Genomic DNA, 25,420 nt, shown 5'->3' on the forward strand with positions numbered 1-25,420 from the left:
TGATTTTAGCTGTTTTATCAAATTGTTTTTGAAACTTCCAAACTAAAACCAAAAAACTTGAGGTGGTTTTGGCAAAACCAAAACACGACAATAAATTAGAACCAAAACACGTGGGTCCACGCAGATCTCTAAATGTAATACGATTGTATATGAAGATGCAGGGCCACCATCAGGGGGGATACTGCCTGTACTGGCGTCCCGGTCCCGGACACACAGACAGAGAGCAGGAGCCCGCTCCTATCATCCGGTGCCTGCTCCTACCGCCCTGCGCCATTCAATAAAGTGAGAGGGGGTGGCCCTCCCACTCCTACCGATGCCCGCTACCACCTCCTTGAATTAAAAGTGACAAGGGGCCCAAATACCCTGCACCGCATAATAAAAGTGAGTGACAGGGAGGCTGGCCACTCTGCCTCCTACTGCCGCACCGTCTCCGAACTCCGCGCATGTGCAATAAAGGTTTTTTGTTTTTTTTTTGTGAGCTGGCGCACCAGACGTCATGACGTCAAGGCGCTGAAAGAGAGGGGAACTGCGGGACATTGAGGACGGAGCAGCCAGGCCCAGAACAGACTAAGGAGGTAAGGGACTACCATGTGGATGCGGAGGCTGGCTGGAGAGTGGAGATGAGAGGCTAGCAGGGCAGGAGAGACAGAAGGTTACTGGCTGGGGTCAGGGAAACACCGCAGGGCTAGAGAGATTTGACAAAAAAAAAAGTTTTGTGTAGGAATAAAGCGGGGGTGGGGCCCGCCTATTTTGCTAGTCTTGGGCCCCTTAATTTCTGATGGCAGCACTGCGAACATGGCATGTTGGGATCAGTAGTGCGCTTATGTCTGTATAGTATTTTCCTGACAGAATTTGGGACCCCTACACTGTAAAGCCATTCTCAGTGGGACTTTGTAGACCATCCCACAGACTGCAGAGTAAAAAACAATACCCAGATACATTTATGCACTAATGCAATGTTACTGTGTGTGTATAAATAGTGAGGTTACATGTTAATTAGAACTATATACGGCTACCAGGAAAACAAACAGGATTTAACTAGTTTCACTTTCTGTGTTTTTATAGTTAATCGTGTTGTGCACAATAATGATCATTACAATCATTTAAATATAGTGCCACCACATCCTGGTCTAAGTCACACATTTCACACTGACATGATAATGGATGTACAATAAAAGGTGTCAGCGCTCTAATAGCTGTGGACTAGTTTGCAGTAGTTCTTGTTGACTATTATTTCTGTATTTTATTTATAAGACTCCACAAGGGTCCCACAGCCCCATACATAGGGATAAAACTGACAAGATACATAAGTACAGACTAGTACAGACAAGTAAGTAAATGTGTTACAGTACCTTATTTGTTTCCTAGTACAAATTTCACATTGATTGTTTTGGTTCCTTTTTGGACTAAAGTGGGGTACACACTTGAACGCCAAATCGTTAGATCGGCCAACCCGCTGATCGATCTAACGATTTAATAAGGTTATGCAAAAACGACCTTGTGCATACACACTTAACAAGCCGTTTCTCGAAATGTCTGGCCAGAAGAACCAGCTGTGATGTCATTATTGCTAGTCCCTGTGGCCAGTTTATGTGTTGGTTGGTTGGATGTGTGTACACACAAGCAGATGTGAAAGATATATCTTTTAGATATACCGCATATGTCATGCAGCACGGCCTATGCAATATAACTGTGAAAGATGTCTAGCACAGATATATTGTGTGTACACACTGCCAGATGGACTGAACGATATCTATCGTTTGTCAGCTGTATGAACTATGGGGTCAATCCAATTGTTTGCGAAGGGTGTGATGTGCCGTTGCCACAGTGTTAAAATGCCGGCAATGGCACCACATCTTGCACCCATCGCGGCACACTCCCAGCCCGAATTTGCATAATTTTGCATGGAGCCCTATGGCTGTTGTCGCAATGATTCGCACCTGCGAGATCATCGCAGACAATTGGATTGAGCCCTATAAATTGACTAGTGTGTACCAGCATAACATGGCTTTATTTTGAAAACATTCCAACATAACTAAAAAATGAAGGAAAGCAAGGTACAAAAAAAATTAAACTTTTTAATTAATTAAATCGTTAATTGAGTCGACTTCTGCATGAGATATATAAACACATTGACAAAACAATGGTTTAAAAGACAGAAACAATAAGCCCATTATATATATGTGTGTTGTTACAACAACCTCTTGTAATAGGAACATGTAAATAACCACATCAGACCTCCTTTGGGAGTGATTGTTATAGATAGTCTCAAATGTAGAAAACCAGGTCCCAATATTTTAATGAAAGGATATTCCTATAAGCAATGCACGGCTTGTATACCACATCTTTGTGTGATGCAATAGGGCAGTGTTTCCCAAACATGGTACCGTGACACCTAGGGGTGCTGCGGAGCACTGGCAGGGGTGCCACTGGTTGATGGCCGAGGACCAAATCATTACAGGAAAAAAACAGTGCTTTCGGCTGCCAATCATATAATAAGTAGCCAAGCAGAAGCGGAAACATGGTCACTACCACATAACTGCACAATTTACTTTATTTTATTTTTTTATGAATTTGTCAATAAGAAACTTTTTCCCTATTGGTGCCGTATAAAAATGCTGATACTCGAGGGTGCCATAATTAAAATTTGGAGAACCACTGGAATCCAGGTATGTAGCTGATGGTGCAGTGCCTGTGTTAGTGAGGCTCTGTGTGCCAGATCCAACTTAAGCCCTTGGTGAGGAAGGTGGGAAATGGTGAAAGTAATGGTCAGTGGTGAGCAGAAAATGTCCGAGGCAGAAAACTAGATGTAAGCCGGAATGTAAATATAATTGCATTACTGTACGTGTTGCATTGAGACAGCCAACGTCATCAGAGGCATGTTTTGTCCAGGTTTGACTAAATGTGTTTACATTTCTCACGCAGATGTTCACTCACTTTATATTGATGTTTTCATCATTCAAAAAATTACCTTCTTTTCTTTTACCTTGGTACACTCTATTGCTCTGTCCATCCATCTCTGGTTCCTTCATTGTACTTTGCACAGGTGGCAATACTGTACATGACAGTTACATAATAAGTGGTGCCAAATAATAATGTATTTTATAATAAGCATTTCTTACAAAAGCGCTGCAGGAGCCAATTGGCTTAGTTAAAATAACAGTTTTTTTTATTTAAAGAACCTTTACAGGAAAATTAGCAATAAAATGCCCTTTCCCATGGCTTTTCCAAATGCATTCACTAGAGCTTAGAACAGGGCCTGATGGCTGTTTGCGTCTCGGCAGTCAATAGGATACGTCCCTTTTCCTATCTGCCTCTTTACAATCTGGCCCTCATTCAGACCCAGTCGCAACCGGGTTGATGGTTAGGCCCTGCGCACGCGCAGCGGCCGCACTGTGCGTGCGCAAGCCCCGGAGCGCGAGAGAAATTATCTCGCTCCGGAGCTCACTACAAAAGGGCCGGCTGTCGATGTTGATCGACAGCTCAGCCCGTTTTGTAGGCGGGGCGGGGGGGTGGCTACACAAACGGAGGCGTTCCTTAAGGGTGGCCGCACTGACATCAGCAGTGATGTCAGTGGGGAGCTTCATGCTCGATCAGAGCAGGAAGCTCCCTGGGGCTTGCGGTTGACGAGACCAAATCTTAGAGTCTCGTCACAAGCCCCGATGGTCGCGATGGTCTTGACTATCGCGACCATCAACCTGGTCGGTCGCTAAAGCTGTGGGTGGTAACCCACAGCTTACCTAGCGACCAGGAGGCCACACTTAAATATACAAGTGGCCGCTCTCATTCAGAATGAGCGCCTGCTTCTTGCAAGCGCTTCTGAATGAGGTCCTCTGTGTGGTCCCCTAGCGCTGCCTGTTGCTATAGAATGGCAGAACAGGCCTTTTACACCGACCTGAAAATCCAGGGTTGATGCACGTAAACGCACATCAACGCAGGATTTTTGTCAGTGTAAACAGATCCACACGGGTCCGGGGTCCCGGGGATCCAACTCTGGTAGCTTGCAGGGTTGGCCACGGGTCATTCCCATGTCACCCTGCAGTGTAAACGGCGCAATCTGGGTCACGATGACCCAGATCGTGCCGCATGGGAAAGGTATATTTTCTCTTCAGTATTAGTACCTGGAAGTGACGTACAGTGAGGGCAAAAGTGCGGTTCCATGCCCATACAGTGCAGTTCCATACTCACACCAAAAAAAGAAACTTGTCGCCTTGTGGGCTTGCTTTGCTCGGCACACTTTGGGTGTACTATCCGATTGGCCAGCTTCAGTGGCGCTTGGAGATGACATTATCTCCAAGCATCCACTGCAGTGCAATGCCGGAAAAGCCGGGTCACTGCAGACCCAGCTCTGGTGTGGCCGGCTGGTTGAGCTTATTTCCCCTTCATTGTAAGGACCTGGAAGTGACGTTAGGTGAGAGCGGAAGTGCAGTTCCATGCCCATAAAGGCCACCAAACAAAGAAATTTGTCCCCCCGTGGGCTCGCTTTGCTCGCCACGCTTTGGGCACGGTGGCTCGCTTTGCTCGCCACAGGTTTATATTCCCCCTCTATGTCCACATGGATAGTAGGGAATGACATTGGACAGTAACTGATGACGTCAGGGTCTGCTACGTGAAGGGCATCTAGATACTACCGTGGCCGGCTTCAGTGGCGCTTGGAGATGACATCATCACCAAGCGTCCACTGCAACGCCGGAAGAGCCAGGTCACTTCAGACCCGGCTCCGGTGTGGCCAGCTTTAGCGGCGCTTGGAGACGACATAATCTCCAAGTGTCCACTGCCACATCGGAAGGGCCGGGTCACTGCAGAACCGGCTCTTGTGTGAACGGTGCCGACCCGGTCTCTCCCGGGTCTGATCCGGGTTGGAAATATGCTCTAAATCCCGGGTCAGACCTGGGATTTCTGTCATCATCACAACCTTTGTCTGTGCAGTGTGCGGCCCAGCCTCCCTTATTCCTCTATTGGCACTCGTTTGCTTGCTTTGTTTAGAGTGATTGCTGGATTTCTCCTTTCAATGTCAGTAACAAGCTACAGCAAATAGCAGCATGACTCCAAGCCCAAAGGACAAATCACAATCAAGCTAATTATACCATCTCAGGAAAGGTCTTCAGAGGACTGCAGGTATGCACCAGACACGCATTCGGGTTCTACATGATCTTGCTGTATGTTTTATTTACCATTTGCACCTGCCCCTATCGTGCTTTTAATTGCCATTGTATGTCTTCATAAGATTGCAGCCTATTTCCTTATCCAAAACTCTGCAACTTGCAACACCCTGTCCCATCCTTCATGCCAGGTTTATTAGCATTGATTCGATGCTAAACAGTCATCTGCATATGATATATAACTGCTTGTATTTTGCCATTCAAGTTCAAACCAAACATCTGTGATTTTATATTTAATGACAAACTGTAATTGGCAAGTTTTTAACATTGTGAATGAAATGCATTATAGTCTCTATATCTGTTTTTTTGTGTATCTCTCTTTACCTCTCTTCTTTACTCCCTCTCCCTCATCCCCCACCCTACCCATCTTGGCAATCATTAATTTAGTTAAACATGCTGAAAAATTATCTGGCCTAGAATAAAGTGTTGTTTCTTTTTTCTTTCTTCATTTATTTTTGTGTACCAGTGTTACATGCAGATTGCACTCTTTCCCTGCATCTGAGACAGATGCACCATGTAGCTGCGAGGGCTTCCTAGTCATGGGGAAATCCTTGGAGATGACACCACTGGAAAGTCCGAGCTTTCCCATTCAGCTTTACATAACATCCACATAGAGCAATTAGGTGGCCAGAAAAAAAGATGTAATGCTTCCTTGCCTCCTTCACCACCTCAGCACAATGTTCAATCACTACAAACACAAATTTATAATTAGAAGTCAGGAACAAGTTAAATAGACCTGAAAGTATCACTGTTATCCTGCATGACTTTCACATCCTATCTTACCGTGTGTGGCTGAACTTAAACATACAGTACCACAAAGTGAAAGATACGTGGCTGGGGACCAGGGCATTTTTATCACACCTCCTCCTACTAGTTCCTGTGAGTTCAGTACCAGTATAACAATTAAAAACACAAAAAGTCTCCAAAAGGTCAAGCAAGCAAAAATAGAATGTCAATTCTCGGAAGGCTGTTACAACATTATAAAAACATACATTTCCATTACTGAAATATTTAATTTAGAGATTCCTTAAATAATTGATTTGTTGTATTAAATAATTTAATTTGACTATGTAAAGCTGGCATATTCACTCTTACAAGTCACACACTCAGTGGCCACTTTAATACATAACCTTTCTAGTACTGGGTAAGACCCCCTTTGCCCCAGAACTCAGTGTGGGCTTATCCTGCTGTAGTCTATCCACTTCAAAGTTTGATGTGCTTTGTGTTCACAGATGATCTTCTGCATATCACAGTGATAACACATGGTTATTTGAGTTATTGTTGCTTTTCTGCTAGCTTGAACTATTCTGGTCAATCTCCCCCTCAATAAAAATGTTTTTCTTGTCAACAGAACCGTCACTCACTTGATTTTTTTTTTGTTTTGTGCAAACTCTGTAAACTCTAGGGACTGTACAAAAAAATTCCAGGAGATCAGCAGTTTCTGAGGTATTCAACCCACCTCATCTAGCACCAACAATCATTCCGCAGTCAAATTCATTTTGATCATATTTCTTCCTCATCCTGGTGTTTGGTCTGAGCGGGATACGTTGAAAATGCCGGTGGACGGGATCCCGCGGCGTCGATATACCGGTGCCGGAATCCGACACCTGGCATAACGACGACGTGGCTATCCTGAAGACATCAGGATAGTGATGTCCGGCATACTGACCACCAGCATCACGAACGAAGACGTTGTGGCTAAGTATTAGCTTATGGGGGGAGATTAGGTTTAGGATCCTCCCCAGGTGGTTTAGGGATAGCCACCCCCCCGAGAAGGGTTACGGTTAGGATGCGGGAAGGGGGTGTTAGGGTTAGGCACTACTGGGGGGAGGTTAGGGTTAGGTACCCCCTGGAAGGGTTAGGTTTTGGGTGCGGAAAGAGTTAGGTTTTAGGCACAACTGGGGAGAGGTTAGGGTTAGGCACCACATGGGGGGAGGTTAGGGTTAGGCACCACATGGGGGGAGGTTAGGGTTAGGCACCACCAAGGGAGGGTTAGGGTTGGAGGGAGAGGGGGGGAGATTTAGGGCACTTACCGGCCCCTGTCGGGATACTTCACCATTGGGATTCCAGTATCAGTATTTCATCCACCGGGAATCCATCCGCCGGCAAATCATACCCAACCCATCTGAACAACTACTGAGTCTTTTTGCCATGTCTGCATGCTTTTATATGTTGAGTTGCTGCCTCTTGATTGGATGATTAAGTATTTAGTGGTCAGGTGTGCAAGTGTACCTAAAGGCCACTAATTATTAGTATAATTATTATTACATTTCTTCATGGTGCATTATGTAAATGTATATGTACTGTACATGTACCTCATACTCCTGGTAGGAGGTGGGCTATTCGGGATGTAGTTATGAGACCGGCGGCCAATTACATACCTATTTCGGGATATTCCCAGCACAGTGTTTAGTAGTTGAAAAATAAATTATAAGGATAAGAGATGTTATGAAGTCTCAAAAAAGAGGGAGGAGGTGCGGGGAGAGTATTTGTCACCCCAAAGATAAACAAGAGACACCAAGTTTCTATCAAGAAGCTTCAACCAGGTTTTAAACATTTTAAATAAAGCTAGGGGACTCTAGGCCTGATTCAGCAAGGATTGTTACTGCGTACGCAGCTGTGAATCCATACAGAACTCAGCTGCAAATGTATGCTAATGCCTTTCAGATCGCAGCGGGCATAGAGACGCCCACTGCTGCATTCTCACATCAGCACTACGTCGCATTCCGGCATATACATTGTTACCATCGACACACATTGGCCCGTCACGCAACATTTAGACCAGGTCTGACAAGCAGAAGAAACTGAAAGTCTCGTCGCACGCAGTGAGTACTTAAGGGGGGTATGCAATCGCAGTGGCTAATTTATGCACGCCCATGAAATGGCGTTCAAATGGACAGACATGCCTGTGTTTGTCACCAGCCACAAACGCTCACAGCCTGTCATTTACTCTGCGATGGCTTCCTCTGTGCATTCATAAAGGCAGTGCGATTGCAGTGTTGATGAGCTAGTGTGGATGTAACTGATGGGCTAGCGTGGATCTAGCTGATGAGCTAGTGTGGATGTAACTGATGAGCTAGTTTTGATGTCACTGATGGGCTAGTGTGGATGTCACTGATGGGCTAGCGTGGATGTCACTGATGGGCTAGCATGGATGTCACTGATGAGCTATTGTAGATGTCACTGATGAGCTAATATGGATGTCACTGATGAGCTAGAGTGGATATAACTGATGAACTACTGTGGATGTAACTGATGAGCTAGTGTGGATGTCACTGATGAACTACTGTGGATGTCACTAATGAGCTAGTGTGGATGTCACTGATGGGCTAGTGTGGATGTTACTGATGAGCTAGTGTGGATGTCACTGATGAGCTAGAGTGGATATAACTGATGAACTACTGTGGATGTCACTGATGAACTACTGTGAATGTCACTAATGAGCTAGTGTGGATGTCACTGATGGGCTAGTGTGGATGTAACTGATGAGCTAGTGTGGATGTTACTGATGAGCTAGTGTGGATGTAACTGATGAGCTAGGGTGGATGTCACTGATGGGTTAATGTGGATGTAACTGATGAGCTAGTGTGGATGTAACTGATGAGCTAGTGTGGATGTCACTGATGAGCTAGTGTGGATGTCACTGATGAGCTAGTGTGGAAGTCACTGATGAGCTAGTGTGGATGTCACTGATGAGCTAGTGTGGATGTCACTGATGAGCTAGTGTGGATGTCACTGATGAGATAGTGTGGATGTCACTGATGGGTTAATGTGGATGTAACTGATGAGCATGTGTTCATATTACTGATGGGTTAATGTGGATGTAACTGATGTGCTAGTGTGGATATTACTGATGGGCTAATGTGGATGTAACTGATGAGCTAGTGTGGATGTCACTGATGAACTACTGTGGATGTCACTGATGAGCTAGTGTGGATGTCACTGATGGGTTAATGTGGATGTCACTGATGAGCTAGTGTGGATGTCACTGATGAGCTAGTGTGGATGTCACTGATGAGCTAGTGTGGATGTAACTGATGAGCTAGTGTGGATGTTACTGATGAGCTAGTGTGGATGTCACTGATGAGCTAGTGTGGATGTCACTGATGAGCTAGTGTGGATGTAACTGATGAACTAGTGTGGATATAACTGATGAACTACTGTGGATGTCACTAATGAGCTAGTGTGGATGTCACTGATGAGCTAATGTGGATGTCACTGATGAGCTAATGTGGATGTCACTGATGGGCTAGTGTGGATGTAACTGATGAGCTAGTGTGGATGTTACTGATGAGCTAGTGTGGATGTAACTGATGAGCTAGGGTGGATGTCACTGATGGGTTAATGTGGATGTAACTGATGAGCTAGTGTGGATGTAACTGATGAGCTAGTGTGGATGTCACTGATGAGCTAGTGTGGATGTCACTGATGAGCTAGTGTGGAAGTCACTGATGAGCTAGTGTGGATGTCACTGATGAGCTAGTGTGGATGTCACTGATGAGATAGTGTGGATGTCACTGATGGGTTAATGTGGATGTAACTGATGAGCATGTGTTCATATTACTGATGGGCTAATGTGGATGTAACTGATGAGCTAGTGTGGATGTCACTGATGAGCTAGTGTGGATGTCACTGATGAGCTAGTGTGGATGTCACTGATGAGCTAGTGTGGATGTCACTGATGAGCTAGTGTGGATATAACTGATGAACTACTGTGGATGTCACTAATGAGCTAGTGTGGATGTCACTGATGAGCTAGTGTGGATGTCACTGATGGGTTAATGTGGATGTAACTGATGTGCTAGTGTGGATATTACTGATGGGCTAATGTGGATGTAACTGATGAGCTAGTGTGGATGTCACTGATGAACTACTGTGGATGTCACTGATGAGCTAGTGTGGATGTCACTGATGGGTTAATGTGGATGTAACTGATGAGCTAGTGTGGATGTAACTGATGAGCTAGTGTGGATGTCACTGATGAGCTAGTGTGGATGTAACTGATGAGCTAGTGTGGATGTTACTGATGAGCTAGTGTGGATGTCACTGATGAGCTAGTGTGGATGTCACTGATGAGCTAGTGTGGATGTAACTGATGAGCTAGTGTGGATATAACTGATGAACTACTGTGGATGTCACTAATGAGCTAGTGTGGATGTCACTGATGAGCTAATGTGGATGTCACTGATGAGCTAGTGTGGATGTCACTGATGAGCTAGTGTGGATGTCACTGATGAGCTAGTGTGGATGTCACTGATGAGCTAGTGTGGATGTCACTGATGGGTTAATGTGGATGTCACTGATGAGCTAGTGTGGATGTCACTGATGAGCTAGTGTGGATGTCACTGATGAGCTAGTGTGGATGTCACTGATGAGCTAGTGTGGATGTCACTGATGAGCTAGTGTGGATGTCACTGATGAACTACTGTGGATGTCACTAATGAGCTAGTGTGGATGTCACTGATGAGCTAATGTGGATGTCACTGATGAGCTAGTGTGGAAGTCACTGATGAGCTAGTGTGGATGTCACTGATGAGCTAGTGTGGATGTCACTGATGAGCTAGTGTGGATGTCACTGATGAGCTAGTGTGGATGTCACTGACGAGCTAGTGTGGATATTACTGACGGGCTAATGTGGATGTCACTGACGAGCTAGTGTGGATGTCACTGACGAGCTAGTGTGGATGTCACTGACGAGCTAGTGTGGATGTCACTGACGGGCTAGTGTGGATGTCACTGACGGGCTAGTGTGGATGTCACTGACGGGCTAGTGTGGATGTCACTGATGAGCTAGTGTGGATGTCACTGATGAGCTAGTGTGGATGTCACTGCTGAGCTAGTGTGGATGTCACTGATGGGCTAATGTGGATGTAACTGATGAGCTAGTGTGGATGACACTGATGAGCTAGTGTGGATGTCACTGATGAGCTAATGTGGATGTCACTGATGAGCTAGTGTGGAAGTCAACGATGAGCTAGTGTGGAAGTCACTGATGAGCTAGTGTGGATGTCACTGATGAGCTAGTGTGGATATAACTGATGAACTAGTGTGGATATAACTGATGAGCTAGTGTGGATATAACTCTTGAGTTAGTGTGAATGTCACTGATGGGCTAGTGTGGATGTCACTGATGAGCTGGTGTGGATGTTACTGATGAGCTAGTGTGGATGTTACTGATGAGCTAGTGTGGATGTAACTGATGAGCTAGTGTGGATGTCACTGATGGGTTAATGTGGATGTAACTGATGAGCTAGTGTGGATGTAACTGATGAGCTAGTGTGGATGTCACTGATGAGCTAGTGTGGATGTCACTGATGAGCTAGTGTGGAAGTCACTGATGAGCTAGTGTGGATGTCACTGATGAGCTAGTGTGGATGTCACTGATGAGATAGTGTGGATGTCACTGATGGGTTAATGTGGATGTAACTGATGAGCATGTGTTCATATTACTGATGGGCTAATGTGGATGTAACTGATGAGCTAGTGTGGATGTCACTGATGAGCTAGTGTGGATGTCACTGATGAGCTAGTGTGGATGTCACTGATGAGCTAGTGTGGATGTCACTGATGAGCTAGTGTGGATATAACTGATGAACTACTGTGGATGTCACTAATGAGCTAGTGTGGATGTCACTGATGAGCTAGTGTGGATGTCACTGATGGGTTAATGTGGATGTAACTGATGTGCTAGTGTGGATATTACTGATGGGCTAATGTGGATGTAACTGATGAGCTAGTGTGGATGTCACTGATGAACTACTGTGGATGTCACTGATGAGCTAGTGTGGATGTCACTGATGGGTTAATGTGGATGTAACTGATGAGCTAGTGTGGATGTAACTGATGAGCTAGTGTGGATGTCACTGATGAGCTAGTGTGGATGTAACTGATGAGCTAGTGTGGATGTTACTGATGAGCTAGTGTGGATGTCACTGATGAGCTAGTGTGGATGTCACTGATGAGCTAGTGTGGATGTAACTGATGAGCTAGTGTGGATATAACTGATGAACTACTGTGGATGTCACTAATGAGCTAGTGTGGATGTCACTGATGAGCTAATGTGGATGTCACTGATGAGCTAGTGTGGATGTCACTGATGAGCTAGTGTGGATGTCACTGATGAGCTAGTGTGGATGTCACTGATGAGCTAGTGTGGATGTCACTGATGGGTTAATGTGGATGTCACTGATGAGCTAGTGTGGATGTCACTGATGAGCTAGTGTGGATGTCACTGATGAGCTAGTGTGGATGTCACTGATGAGCTAGTGTGGATGTCACTGATGAGCTAGTGTGGATGTCACTGACGAGCTAGTGTGGATATTACTGACGGGCTAATGTGGATGTCACTGACGAGCTAGTGTGGATGTCACTGACGAGCTAGTGTGGATGTCACTGACGAGCTAGTGTGGATGTCACTGACGGGCTAGTGTGGATGTCACTGACGGGCTAGTGTGGATGTCACTGACGGGCTAGTGTGGATGTCACTGATGAGCTAGTGTGGATGTCACTGATGAGCTAGTGTGGATGTCACTGCTGAGCTAGTGTGGATGTCACTGATGGGCTAATGTGGATGTAACTGATGAGCTAGTGTGGATGACACTGATGAGCTAGTGTGGATGTCACTGATGAGCTAATGTGGATGTCACTGATGAGCTAGTGTGGAAGTCAACGATGAGCTAGTGTGGAAGTCACTGATGAGCTAGTGTGGATGTCACTGATGAGCTAGTGTGGATATAACTGATGAACTAGTGTGGATATAACTGATGAGCTAGTGTGGATATAACTCTTGAGTTAGTGTGAATGTCACTGATGGGCTAGTGTGGATGTCACTGATGAGCTGGTGTGGATGTTACTGATGAGCTAGTGTGGATGTTACTGATGAGCTAGTGTGGATGTAACTGATGAGCTAGTGTGGATGTCACTGATGGGTTAATGTGGATGTAACTGATGAGCTAGTGTGGATATAACTGATGAACTACTGTGGATGTCACTAATGAGCTAGTGTGTATGTCACTGATGAACTAATGTGGATGTCACTGATGAGCTAGTGTGGATGTCACTGATGAGCTAGTGTGGATGTCACTGATGAGCTAGTGTGGATGTCACTGATGGGTTAATATATATGTAACTGATGAGCTAGTGTGGATATTACTGATGGGCTAATGTGGATGTCACTGATGAGCTAGTGTGGATGTCACTGATGAGCTAGTGTGGATGTCACTGATGGGTTAATGTGGATGTCACTGATGAGCTAGTGTGGATGTCACTGATGAGCTAGTGTGGATGTCACTGATGAGCTAGTGTGGATGTCACTGATGAGCTAGTGTGGATGTCACTGATGAGCTAGTGTGGATGTCACTGATGAACTACTGTGGATGTCACTAATGAGCTAGTGTGGATGTCACTGATGAGCTAATGTGGATGTCACTGATGAGCTAGTGTGGAAGTCACTGATGAGCTAGTGTGGATGTCACTGATGAGCTAGTGTGGATGTCACTGATGAGCTAGTGTGGATGTCACTGATGAGCTAGTGTGGATGTCACTGACGAGCTAGTGTGGATATTACTGACGGGCTAATGTGGATGTCACTGACGAGCTAGTGTGGATGTCACTGACGAGCTAGTGTGGATGTCACTGACGAGCTAGTGTGGATGTCACTGACGGGCTAGTGTGGATGTCACTGACGGGCTAGTGTGGATGTCACTGACGGGCTAGTGTGGATGTCACTGATGAGCTAGTGTGGATGTCACTGATGAGCTAGTGTGGATGTCACTGCTGAGCTAGTGTGGATGTCACTGATGGGCTAATGTGGATGTAACTGATGAGCTAGTGTGGATGACACTGATGAGCTAGTGTGGATGTCACTGATGAGCTAATGTGGATGTCACTGATGAGCTAGTGTGGAAGTCAACGATGAGCTAGTGTGGAAGTCACTGATGAGCTAGTGTGGATGTCACTGATGAGCTAGTGTGGATATAACTGATGAACTAGTGTGGATATAACTGATGAGCTAGTGTGGATATAACTCTTGAGTTAGTGTGAATGTCACTGATGGGCTAGTGTGGATGTCACTGATGAGCTAGTGTGGATGTTACTGATGAGCTAGTGTGGATGTTACTGATGAGCTAGTGTGGATGTAACTGATGAGCTAGTGTGGATGTCACTGATGGGTTAATGTGGATGTAACTGATGAGCTAGTGTGGATATAACTGATGAACTACTGTGGATGTCACTAATGAGCTAGTGTGTATGTCACTGATGAACTAATGTGGATGTCACTGATGAGCTAGTGTGGATGTCACTGATGAGCTAGTGTGGATGTCACTGATGAGCTAGTGTGGATGTCACTGATGGGTTAATATATATGTAACTGATGAGCTAGTGTGGATATTACTGATGGGCTAATGTGGATGTCACTGATGAGCTAGTGTGGATGTCACTGATGAGCTAGTGTGGATGTCACTGACGAGCTAGTGTGGATGTCACTGACGAGCTAGTGTGGATGTCACTGACGGGCTAGTGTGGATGTCACTGAAGAGCTAGTGTGGATGTCACTGATGAGCTAGTGTGGATGTCACTGATGAGCTAGTGTGGATGTAACTGATGAGCTAGTGTGGATGTCACTGATGAGCTAGTGTGGATGTCACTGATGAGCTAGTGTGGATGTCACTGATGGGCTAGTGTGGATGTAACTGATGAGCTAGTCTGGATGTAACTGATGAGCTAGTGTGGATGTAACTGATGAGCTAGTGTGGATGTAGCTGGTGAGCTAGTGTGGATGTAACTGATGAGCTAGTGTGGATGTAACTGATGAGCTAGTGTGGATGTCACTGATGAGCTAGTGTGGATGTAACTGATGAGCTAGTGTGGATGTCACTGATGGGCTAGTGTGGATGTCACTGATGAGCTACTATGGATGTAGATGTAACCATATTTGTCAGAATGGGGGGGGGGCAAGGGGTTGGGTCCCCCCCAAAAAACATTTCAAAGGAGCGGTGGCTACGGTCTGTCAGGGCTGTGCAGCTTTATAGTAATAGGCTACACAGCCTCTGCACCGTATGGAGAAGGAGATGTAATGTGCGGTGTTTAAGTTAAAACACCACACATTACACTTCCTCCTCTGTGCGGTGCAGAGGCTGTGTAGCCTATTACTATAAAGCACAGCCCCTGTCAGACTGCAGCCACCACTTAGGTAAGATGGTGGGGAGGGGAATAAAGGGGTGAAGTGGGGTGGGGCCGGAACGATTTTATGTTACCCCCCCACACTTAAAATCGTTCTGACGCCCCTGGATGTAACTGATGGGCTAGTGTGGGTGTAGCTGATGAGCTAGTGTGGATGTAACTGATGAGCTAGTGTGGATGTCACTGATGAGCTAGTGTGGATGTCACTGATGAGCTAGTGTGGATGTCACTGATGAGCTAGTGTGGATGTCACTGATGAGCTAGTGTGGATATAACTGATGAACTACTGTGGATGTCACTAATGAGCTAGTGTGGATGTCACTGATGAGCTAATGTGGATGTCACTAATGAGCTAGTGTGGATGTCACTGATGAGCTAGTGTGGATGTCACTGACGGGCTAGTGTGGATGTCACTGATGAGCTAGTGTGGATGTCACTGATGGGCTAGTGTGGATGTCACTGACAAGCTAGTGTGTATGTCACTGATGAGCTAGTGTGGATGTCACTGATGAGCTAGTGTGGATGTCACTGATGGGCTAATGTGGATGTAACTGATGAGCTAGTGTGGATGTTACTGATGAGCTAGTGTGGATGTAACTGATGAGCTAGTGTGGAAGTCACCGATGAGCTAGTGTGGAAGTCACTGATGAGCTAGTGTGGATATAACTGATGAACTAGTGTGGATATAACTGATGAGCTAGTGTGGATATAACTCTTGAGCTAGTGTGAATGTCACTGATGGGCTAGTGTGGATGTCACTGATGAGCTAGTGTGGATGTTACTGATGAGCTAGTGTGGATGTTACTGATGAGCTAGTGTGGATGTCACTGATGAGCTAATGTGGATGTCACTGATGAGCTAGTGTGGATGTAACTGATGAGCTAGTGTGGAAGTCACCGATGAGCTAGTGTGGAAGTCACTGATGAGCTAGTGTGGATATAACTGATGAGCTAGTGTGGATATAACTCTTGAGCTCGTGTGAATGTCACTGATGGGCTAGTGTGGATGTCACTGATGAGCTAGTGTGGATGTTACTGATGAGCTAGTGTGGATGTTACTGATGAGCTAGTGTGGATGTAACTGATGAGCTAGTGTGGATGTCACTGATGGGTTAATGTGGATGTAACTGATGAGCTAGTGTGGATATAACTGATGAACTACTGTGGATGTCACTAATGAGCTAGTGTGGATGTCACTGATGAACTAATGTGGATGTCACTGATGAGCTAGTGTGGATGTCACTGATGAGCTAGTGTGGATGTCACTGATGAGCTAGTGTGGATGTCACTGATGGGTTAATAGGGATGTAACTGATGAGCTAGTGTGGATATTACTGATGGGCTAATGTGGATGTCACTGATGAGCTAGTGTGGATGTCACTGATGAGCTAGTGTGGATGTCACTGACGAGCTAGTGTGGATGTCACTGACGAGCTAGTGTGGATGTCACTGACGGGCTAGTGTGGATGTCACTGATGAGCTAGTATGGATGTCACTGATGAGCTAATGTGGATGTCACTGATGAGCTAGTGTGGATGTCACTGACGGGCTAGTGTGGATGTCACTGATGAGCTAGTGTGGATGTCACTGATGAGCTAGTGTGGATGTCCTGATGAGCTAGTGTGGATGTAACTGATGAGCTAGTGTGGATGTCACTGATGAGCTAGTGTGGATGTCCTGATGAGCTAGTGTGGATGTCACTGATGAGCTACTATGGATGTAGATGTAACCATATTTGTCAGAATGGGGGGGGGGCAAGGGGTTGGGTCCCCCCCAAAAAACATTTCAAAGGAGCGGTGGCTACGGTCTGTCAGGGCTGTGCAGCTTTATAGTAATAGGCTACACAGCCTCTGCACCGCATGGAGAAGGAGATGTAATGTGCGGTGTTTAAGTTAAAACACCACACATTACACTTCCTCCTCTGTGCGGTGCAGAGGCTGTGTAGCCTATTACTATAAAGCACAGCCCCTGTCAGACTGCAGCCACCACTTAGGTAAGATGGTGGGGAGGGGAATAAAGGGGTGAAGTGGGGTGGGGCCGGAACGATTTTATGTTACCCCCCCACACTTAAAATCGTTCTGACGCCCCTGGATGTAACTGATGGGCTAGTGTGGGTGTAGCTGATGAGCTAGTGTGGATGTAACTGATGAGCTAGTGTGGATGTCACTGATGAGCTAGTGTGGATGTCACTGATGGGCTAGTGTGGATGTAACTGATGAGCTAGTGTGGATGTCACTGATGGGCTAGTGTGGATGTAACTGATGAGCTAGTGTGGATGTAACTGATGAGCTAGTGTGGATGTAGCTGATGGTCCAATGTAGATGTAAATGATTCTGGAACCCACAGGAGGACAATTTATCCACTCTGTTAGCCAAATCTATGCAGCTGAAAATAAATAAATAAATATATATATATATATATATATATATATATATATGGCTAAAGGGGCCTATCCATTTAACGACATGAAAGTCTGAACGTCCAGCGTTCAAACTTTCATGTCGCTGAGGTGTGGGCACCGCACTGAAAGACGTTGAACGTCTTTAGTGCAGGAGCCCAACCTCCTTATCTATTAACAAGCCGAACCTGACACTGTCGTCAGGTTGACGGGCATGTTCGATAGATGGTTGGGGTCGGCAAGGACCCAGCATGCATGCACATCACTGGTCCTTGCTGGCTATCCACTTGCAGACTTTCTGCATGTTCCGATCAAAGCCTCCTGGTTTTGATTGCATCGTTCAGAAAGTCTGCAAATGCATAGGCCCCTTAACACTGCACCTCACCTCTATGGGGAGAATTCAAGTGTGTTGCGTGCCTGCGACCACTAGATGGTGCCCGACGGAGCAATTCAATTCTTGCTCTGTTCAGGCACGCACAGCAGCCGGCCATGACATTTATACTCGCAGGTCCCCCCCTCACCCCTCCTAAACTGCCAAAGTAATGAGCAAAAAGTGACCAGCTTCAGCGATCAAACGGGAATTTTCGCGGGTGCGACAATGTCCCGTCATTTTGACGGGCTGCTAACTAGTAAATATATAAAGATTACAGGCCAATGTCAGTTTTGAAGAGCCCCAACTGATGCATACCAGGGTCAGTAAGCAATTAATTAAACTTTATTGTACACAAATCAACATGTACTCTAATTGCAAAGATTTACAGCATGTCATTAATCACAAGAAGCTCAGTGGTAACCTGTGTTGACCTTATATTAAATACATTTACAGACTAGCTGCAGACCTTGGTTCCAATCACCGTGACAAATCTATTTGTTCCATGTATCAGACATACAAAAATAGGTTGTAAGGTTGATGGGACTCAAAAACTACACCTGAAACTTTCTGCATAAGGAGAATCCTAAAATACACTTTATACACTATATAAAGAACAAGGAATGGACTGTCAACAGAATGAGCATAGCTAGCTATTGGTTTACTTTTTATTCCTCAGATTACACTCTATGAACTGGAGAATTTCCAGGGGAAGCGGTGCGAGCTTACTGGGGAGTGCCAGAATCTGGGAGAGAAAGGACTGGAGAAAGTTGGATCCATACAAGTGGAATCTGGACCGTGAGTTGGGCATGAATGCTGCTTTCCGACCATAGACAAGTGCATGAATCATGACACTAGTTATACAATATAAATATTTTTCACTACATCATGAAAAAGTAAAGATGATTATTTTGAAGGTTCCTAGAAAATCTCCTATTTATGAGTTATACCATAGTTGTAACATGTATGTGAGATACCAATGAAATGTCAGAAGACTGCTATCTACGATGACGCTGTGTGAAATAACAGACAATAGCCCGTCTCACAATTCTGTCAATATTAAGAAATGTGGGATTTACTTTTGGCAAGTACCTATAACCTATACTACTGCACATTTTTGTTGTGCATGCTCTGTTGTCACTGATGTATTGTTTTTGCCTTTTATTTTATGTTACACAGTTTTTCAGTTTATGCTATTACATTAAATATACGTGGTATAACATATATTTCTACTGACTTAGAAATTAATATAATTATCAACACTAAGGGGTACATTTACTAAGGCGCCGATTTCTATTCTATGTTATCCTAAATCAATCTCGAATGACATTGTCCGTATTCATGTGTTTCATTTTTCGAACAGGTTACTGAATTTACTAAGCTGCCGATTTGTTGTCATTCGTGTTGATCGATGATACATTCATTCGTAACCATTCGTAATTTTCATTTGCATTTTGCATTCGATTTTGATCATCTTGGCCGAACATGGCAGGTTTTGCACCCGTTTGTATTGTGCCAATGCGTACGCAATCACTTTAACTCTGCCGATTTTGCAAGTCCTGAAAGAGACCGTGCGTGATTGGTTTAAAGTGTCATACGTGTGGGTGGCAGACATTAATGTATGGTGTTCGTTTGCTATTGTGTAATGTAATGTTTTGTTTTGTTGTTAAATAAAAACTCGGGGTACTTACAGATGTGTCCACTTACATCTATCCTCCGCGCGCTACAAGTCGCACTACACATAAGGCAGGAGATCCGTGTGTCTCGGTTGGACCGAGCTTCTTTTTGTGTGACTATTTTTCCTTGAAATGCGTCTTATTAGCACTGCGATGTGAATAGCTAGCACAAGCAGCTTCTGCTGATTACAATGATATGCAGCATGCCTATATTCTGTGAGCAACACAAAACATAGGCATGCTGCATATAATTTTAAACAGCAGATGCTTCTTGTGTTACCTATTCACATCGCAGTGCGAATAAGACGCATTTGGAAGAAGTCCCACGAAAATACGCTCGGTGCAACCAAGTCGCGCCATGGTATGTATGACTTCGCCATCGAACAAAGTGTTTAGGTTCAATCGTCCCCTAAAGAAACTAGGCTTGTGCAGCTTTTGTGGTACATATGTGTCCACATACATCTATCCCCCATGCGCTACAAGTTATGCTACACATAATGCGGGAGCTCCGTGTGACTTGGTAGCGCAGAATGTCTTTTTGTACAACTTTTTTTCCTTCAAATGCGTAATAGGTAGCACAAGCAGCTTCTGCTGATTTAAAATGATATCCAGTATGTCTATGTTCTGTGTCGCTCACAAAATATAGGCATGCTGAATATCATTTTAATCAGCAGAAGGTTCTTGTGCTACCAGTTACGCATTTGAATGTACAAAGTCGCACAAAAAGACGCTCGACACTACCGAGACACGCCACGGCATGTATGATCTCGCCATCGCCCAATGCTGACCATGCTCAGTTTCATGACCCTGGTTTGTTCCAGCCTGGTGGCAGAGCCTCAGGTATCTCACAGCCCCCACAAGATCTCCATCCAGCACAGAAAACTCTGCCATGCTTAGTTTCTCTTTGTAACAGGAGAGAAGTGTATGCATATGCTTAACCCCGTTTTAGTGGCCACAGATTTCAGTTGTCAGTGATGGTTAAGTATGTTTAGATGTCAAACTTGAAATTGAGAAAGGTGTTCTATTTGAGATTTCTATTTGGGTTCGTTTTAGCGTCTTTTGCGGCCAATTTCCACTATATTTCGGTCGCAATTACAAATTTGAATCCTTAGTAAATTCCCAGGTCCTATTGATATCTATGGCAAAGTTGGATCGATGGTCTATTTGTCCGAAACATGTTACCGTCCAACTTACAGGTGTTCTCGACCGATTTTTCCCTTTAGAATGGGACAAACTCGGCCGATTTTAGCATTTAGTAAATTGCAAATATGCATTTAACGTGCGATTTAGCCCCATTTGAATTCATTTGAGCCTAGTAAATTTACCCCTAAAGATACTTATTAATGTGACGTATATGAAGACAAAATTAAATGATAACATTCTCTTTTTTTTTTACAAAGTGTCAATGATGCTTGATTTTGATACAATTTTCCTCTTCATTTAGATGGCTTAGCTTTGAGCGTCAAGCGTTTGGTGGGGAACAATTTGTCCTAGAAAAGGGCGACTATCCCCGATGGGACACCTGGTCTAACAGCCACAGGAGTGACTATCTGATGTCCATCCGTCCCTTGAACATTGTGAGAGATAGGAGACATTTATTGCATGTTGATGGTGTCCATTTATGAACAGATATGTGCCAAATACATATCTTTAAATTAATTAGTGTTGTTGATCTTAGATATTGTAAAGGGCCTTCCACATTTTCCATGGATGCTGACCATGTTAGTTGAGAATGGTGTTTTATTTAGACACACACATGCGATGATTTATATCATATTGGTATAAAATGATTAAACTGTAAATTGTAATCACTGCCTATATTGGCAGACTAAGGGCCTGATTCAGCTGAGGACGGAATTGCAAAGCCGCACACAAGCAGCTTTGCAATTCCGTCCTTGATAAAAAGCAGGTCACAGCTTGGAATAACCATCGCAACCATTGGCTTCAATGTTGGATGGTGCCATCTTGTGAGGCCAGAAATTTGCGTCCATGGATGCAGGTATAGGCCTTGCCACTCCCATAAAACAGGGGTGACAAGCACACATTTCTGGGAACACAGGTCGCCCCCGCCTCCGCACCCCCCTGTAAACACCTCTGTCTGTCAATTAGGCAGAGGCATACGGGGGCTCATGCATGTGATCATACATGTGATCACACAGGACCCATTCTGCACATGTGCATACCGGGTCCTGCGCATGCGCAGATTGCCGATAATCGAATATCTGTGTGCAGCAGTGCTCTTGAGTGCACTGCTGAATCAGGCCCTAAGTAGGCCCTTAGAAGGAAAATAAGTGGTAGTGACATTCAGGGGCGCAGAGAGGGGGGGGGGGCAGGTACTAATTACCCAGGCCCAAGCTTGTTGGAGGGGCCTGGGTGCGACGCTGCTGTGTGCTGGGCTGCAGTGGGAGACTGCTCACTGTCGCTGAGCAGCAGCAGTCTCCTCTGCCTGTGGGAGGGATCGATCACAACGATCGCCCACCCTGGAGTTGTGCCAGGTTGAGGGGTTCACAGCGCCCCCTCCCCCAGCGCGCTGCACTAAGGGGGTGCGGTCACATCTGCAATTAGGCCACGCCCCTTTCCCCTGGGCCGGCTCTCTGCGGCCCTGGTGACATTTGTGCATAAAAGTGCTATTATAGAAAAGACAGGGAACTATAATATATAATTCCAGCTTGGTCTTTACACTGTTTAACCACAACCTCCTTTTCTTCAGCATGACCTAACTTCATGCTTCCCCTGCCCCCAAATTTACACACGTACAGAGACACCTAAATACTTTCCACCTTATCTATTTGTCATTTTAACTAAGGGCCTGATTCAGAGATGTACGCTAACCTGATTGTTAGCGCTCATCTCCAGTTGTTGGAGGACTGCGCATGGACAAAATATGTACTGCACATATGCAGCTCTCCACCTGCGAGTCCGCTCACAGTGTCTCCCAGCCACAACCTGATTGACAAGCTGTGGCATTTGGAGGCGGAATGAGGGTGTTCCTGCCCACCATTCCCGGAAACGGGGGTGTATCGACCCCGTTTTCCGGGAGGGAAGGCCACGAGTCTGTGTCAGTGGACCCAAATTTCCTGGCCTCGTAAGTGGCACCGGCCAGGCTGAGGGTGCGATGGTGATCCGAGGCAGCGATCTCTCAGATGCAGCAAGGAAGTATATGTTTCCTCCAGGCACCTTCTGCTGCATTTACATTTTGTTGGATGGTGTTGCACAGAGGCTTCTGTGCGGCTCTGCAATAGCAACCATCTCTGAATCAGGCCCTAAATCAACTACGCTGTCTAACAATCCAAACCTCAACCATGGCACACCAAATAGACTTTGTATCTACAAATATGCTCCTGCCTTACTGAGCACCAATAGAAATTCATAATTCCATCCTATAGCACTGCCCTTTTCACTTCCCAAACAAACATACAGTACTTCACTTCTGTAATATTCATACAGTCTTCTAAACAGAGGCACATCTTTGCCATCTTAAATTTACTTTACCATCCATGATTTTGCTACTTATTTCAAAGATAAACATGAGAGCATTCAACAAGAGCTTTCCTCACACCAAGGGTGGGATGCACTATCCAGGCCGTAACTAGGGTGGTGTGACGTGCCATGCCACAAGGTACCGCAGGGCAGGGGACGCAGTTCAGAGGTGCCTGTGTTTACAATCTTTCTCTCTTGGAGCTTCCTCTTCTTTGATATCCCCGGCATCTCCTGGCTGCCCCTATCTCCTTTCTGACCAACACCCCCTTCATCTGGCCACCTCCCCAAGCACCTTCAGTCACATCCTCCTTTATTTAACGCACATAGGTCTTGAACCCATCACCTCCTCCATGGCAGTCAGGCACCTTACACATGGAGATATCTCTCCTGTAAGGAAGCCTCTGAACATGTGTAAGGTTTCTGACTGCAATGTGAGAGGTGATGGGGTTGAGTCCCAGGTATGACAGTATTGAGAAATCTGTGTTAAATAAAGGAGTTTGTAACCGAATGTGCACATATGCTTACAGGAGCCTTCCTACTTGTCAGTGTGAGAGGTGCTGGATTCATATAATATAAATACACTATATGTAATATGGTATATATAGTATATAGTATAAATATTATATAGTATAAATATTACACATATAAACAGGGCCGGTGCAAGGTTTCTTGGCACCCTAGGCATTTCTTCAACCTTGCACCCTCCCCCCCACCCTCGGATAGCTACACAAGCCCTTATGCAGTGCCCCCAGTAGTGCCCCTTATACAGTTCCCCCAGTAGTTGTTCCCCTATGCAGTGCCCCTTATATAGTGCCCCAGGTAGTGGTCCCCCTATGCAGTGCCCCTTATATAGTGTGCCAGGTAGTGGTCCCACCAGTGCAGTGCCTCCAGTAGTAGTCCCCCCAACAGTGCCCTCAGTAGTAGTCCCCCCCAATAATGCCCCCGGTAGTAGTCCCCCCAGCAGTACCCCTATCGGTAGCCCCACCCGGCAGTGCACCAAGTGGTAATCCCTCCCCAGCAGTGCCCCCAGTAGTAGTCCCCCCCCAGCAGCGCCCCCAATAGTAGTCCGCCCCTCCCAGCAGTGATCCCAGGGCTAGACAGACATAAATGTAAAAAACCCCAAAACTCCACTTACCTTAATCCCTGCTTCGGCATCCGCTCCTTTGTCCCCACGGACCAGCCCGCTCTGCATGATGGGAGATACATAATGACGTCTCTCCCATCACCCACTGCGGGAGACGGAAAATGGACCTCATGAGTGACCTATTACGGCTGCTTAAACAAACACACAGCTACCGGCGCCAGCGGCTGTATGTTTGTTACTAGTAGTGTAGTATGTACACATTATTCCAGAGGTGCTCTACAGTGGCCAGCGCTCCTACATAGTGGTAGCGCCCACCCTGCAAATAAAGAGTTTGACCAAAAAGGGGTGTCACCTCATGGGGAAGGGGCGTGACAAATTTTATTTATACCATATGATGATGAAGGGGGTACCAATCTCTTTGTACCACTGAAAATAACATTTTCTGAGGTTTGACCACATTGCTCATATGCATCAAGGTCCGGAAAGCTAAACTTTTCTGAGCTTGTTCCCAATAGGCAACCTAATAGAATCCCATGGGCTTCTTAGTGGAGACTTCCCCAAGAGGGATCCAATAGGGTCCCTCTCAGTGTACTCTGTGGCTTGCGCATATGCTGGCCAATGGAGACACATGTGCAGTAGGACTTCAGGGTCATAGACCTGGAAGTTCTTACACTGCAAAGGCATCCCCTGGAACCTCTCTGCTGCTTTTGACACTGTTGATCATCCGCTTCATATGCACACCCTTCACTAGCCATTGTGTCACAGTACTTATGGTCCGCTTACTACCTATTGAATCATATCTTTAGTGTCCTTACCACTGGCACATTGTCACCTCCGCTCTCACTATTAATTGAGGTCCCACAGGAAACTCTTCTTAGGCCCCTGCTTTTCTTATTTACGCCTCTTCTTTGGGGATCTAATTTGCTTATTAGGCCTCAACAACTCCTCTGCACTGATGACACTCAAAACTACCTCACTTCGACTCACCTCTGCTCTGCTGTCTTGGTCTTGTGTAACCAACTGTGTCTCAGCTATCTCTGCATGTACGGTTCCATGCCACTTAAAGTTC

General features: G+C 45.5%; 1 protein-coding gene across 1 annotated transcript in view; it reads left to right on the top strand.

The window, feature by feature from the left end:
• Window positions 1-25,420, top strand: part of CRYBB3 (crystallin beta B3) — a 48,828-nt gene that overhangs the window by 11,455 nt on the left and 11,953 nt on the right. Inside the window, exons 3-4 of the mRNA XM_088467929.1 lie at window positions 18,791-18,909; window positions 21,232-21,364. Of these exons, the coding sequence (XP_088324055.1) occupies window positions 18,791-18,909; window positions 21,232-21,364 (252 nt within the window). The remainder of the gene's footprint in view (window positions 1-18,790; window positions 18,910-21,231; window positions 21,365-25,420) is intronic.

The sequence above is a fragment of the Taudactylus pleione genome, unplaced genomic scaffold (assembly GCF_031769625.1).
Source record: "Taudactylus pleione unplaced genomic scaffold, aTauple2 ptg000078l, whole genome shotgun sequence".
Classification (NCBI taxonomy): domain Eukaryota; kingdom Metazoa; phylum Chordata; class Amphibia; order Anura; family Myobatrachidae; genus Taudactylus; species Taudactylus pleione.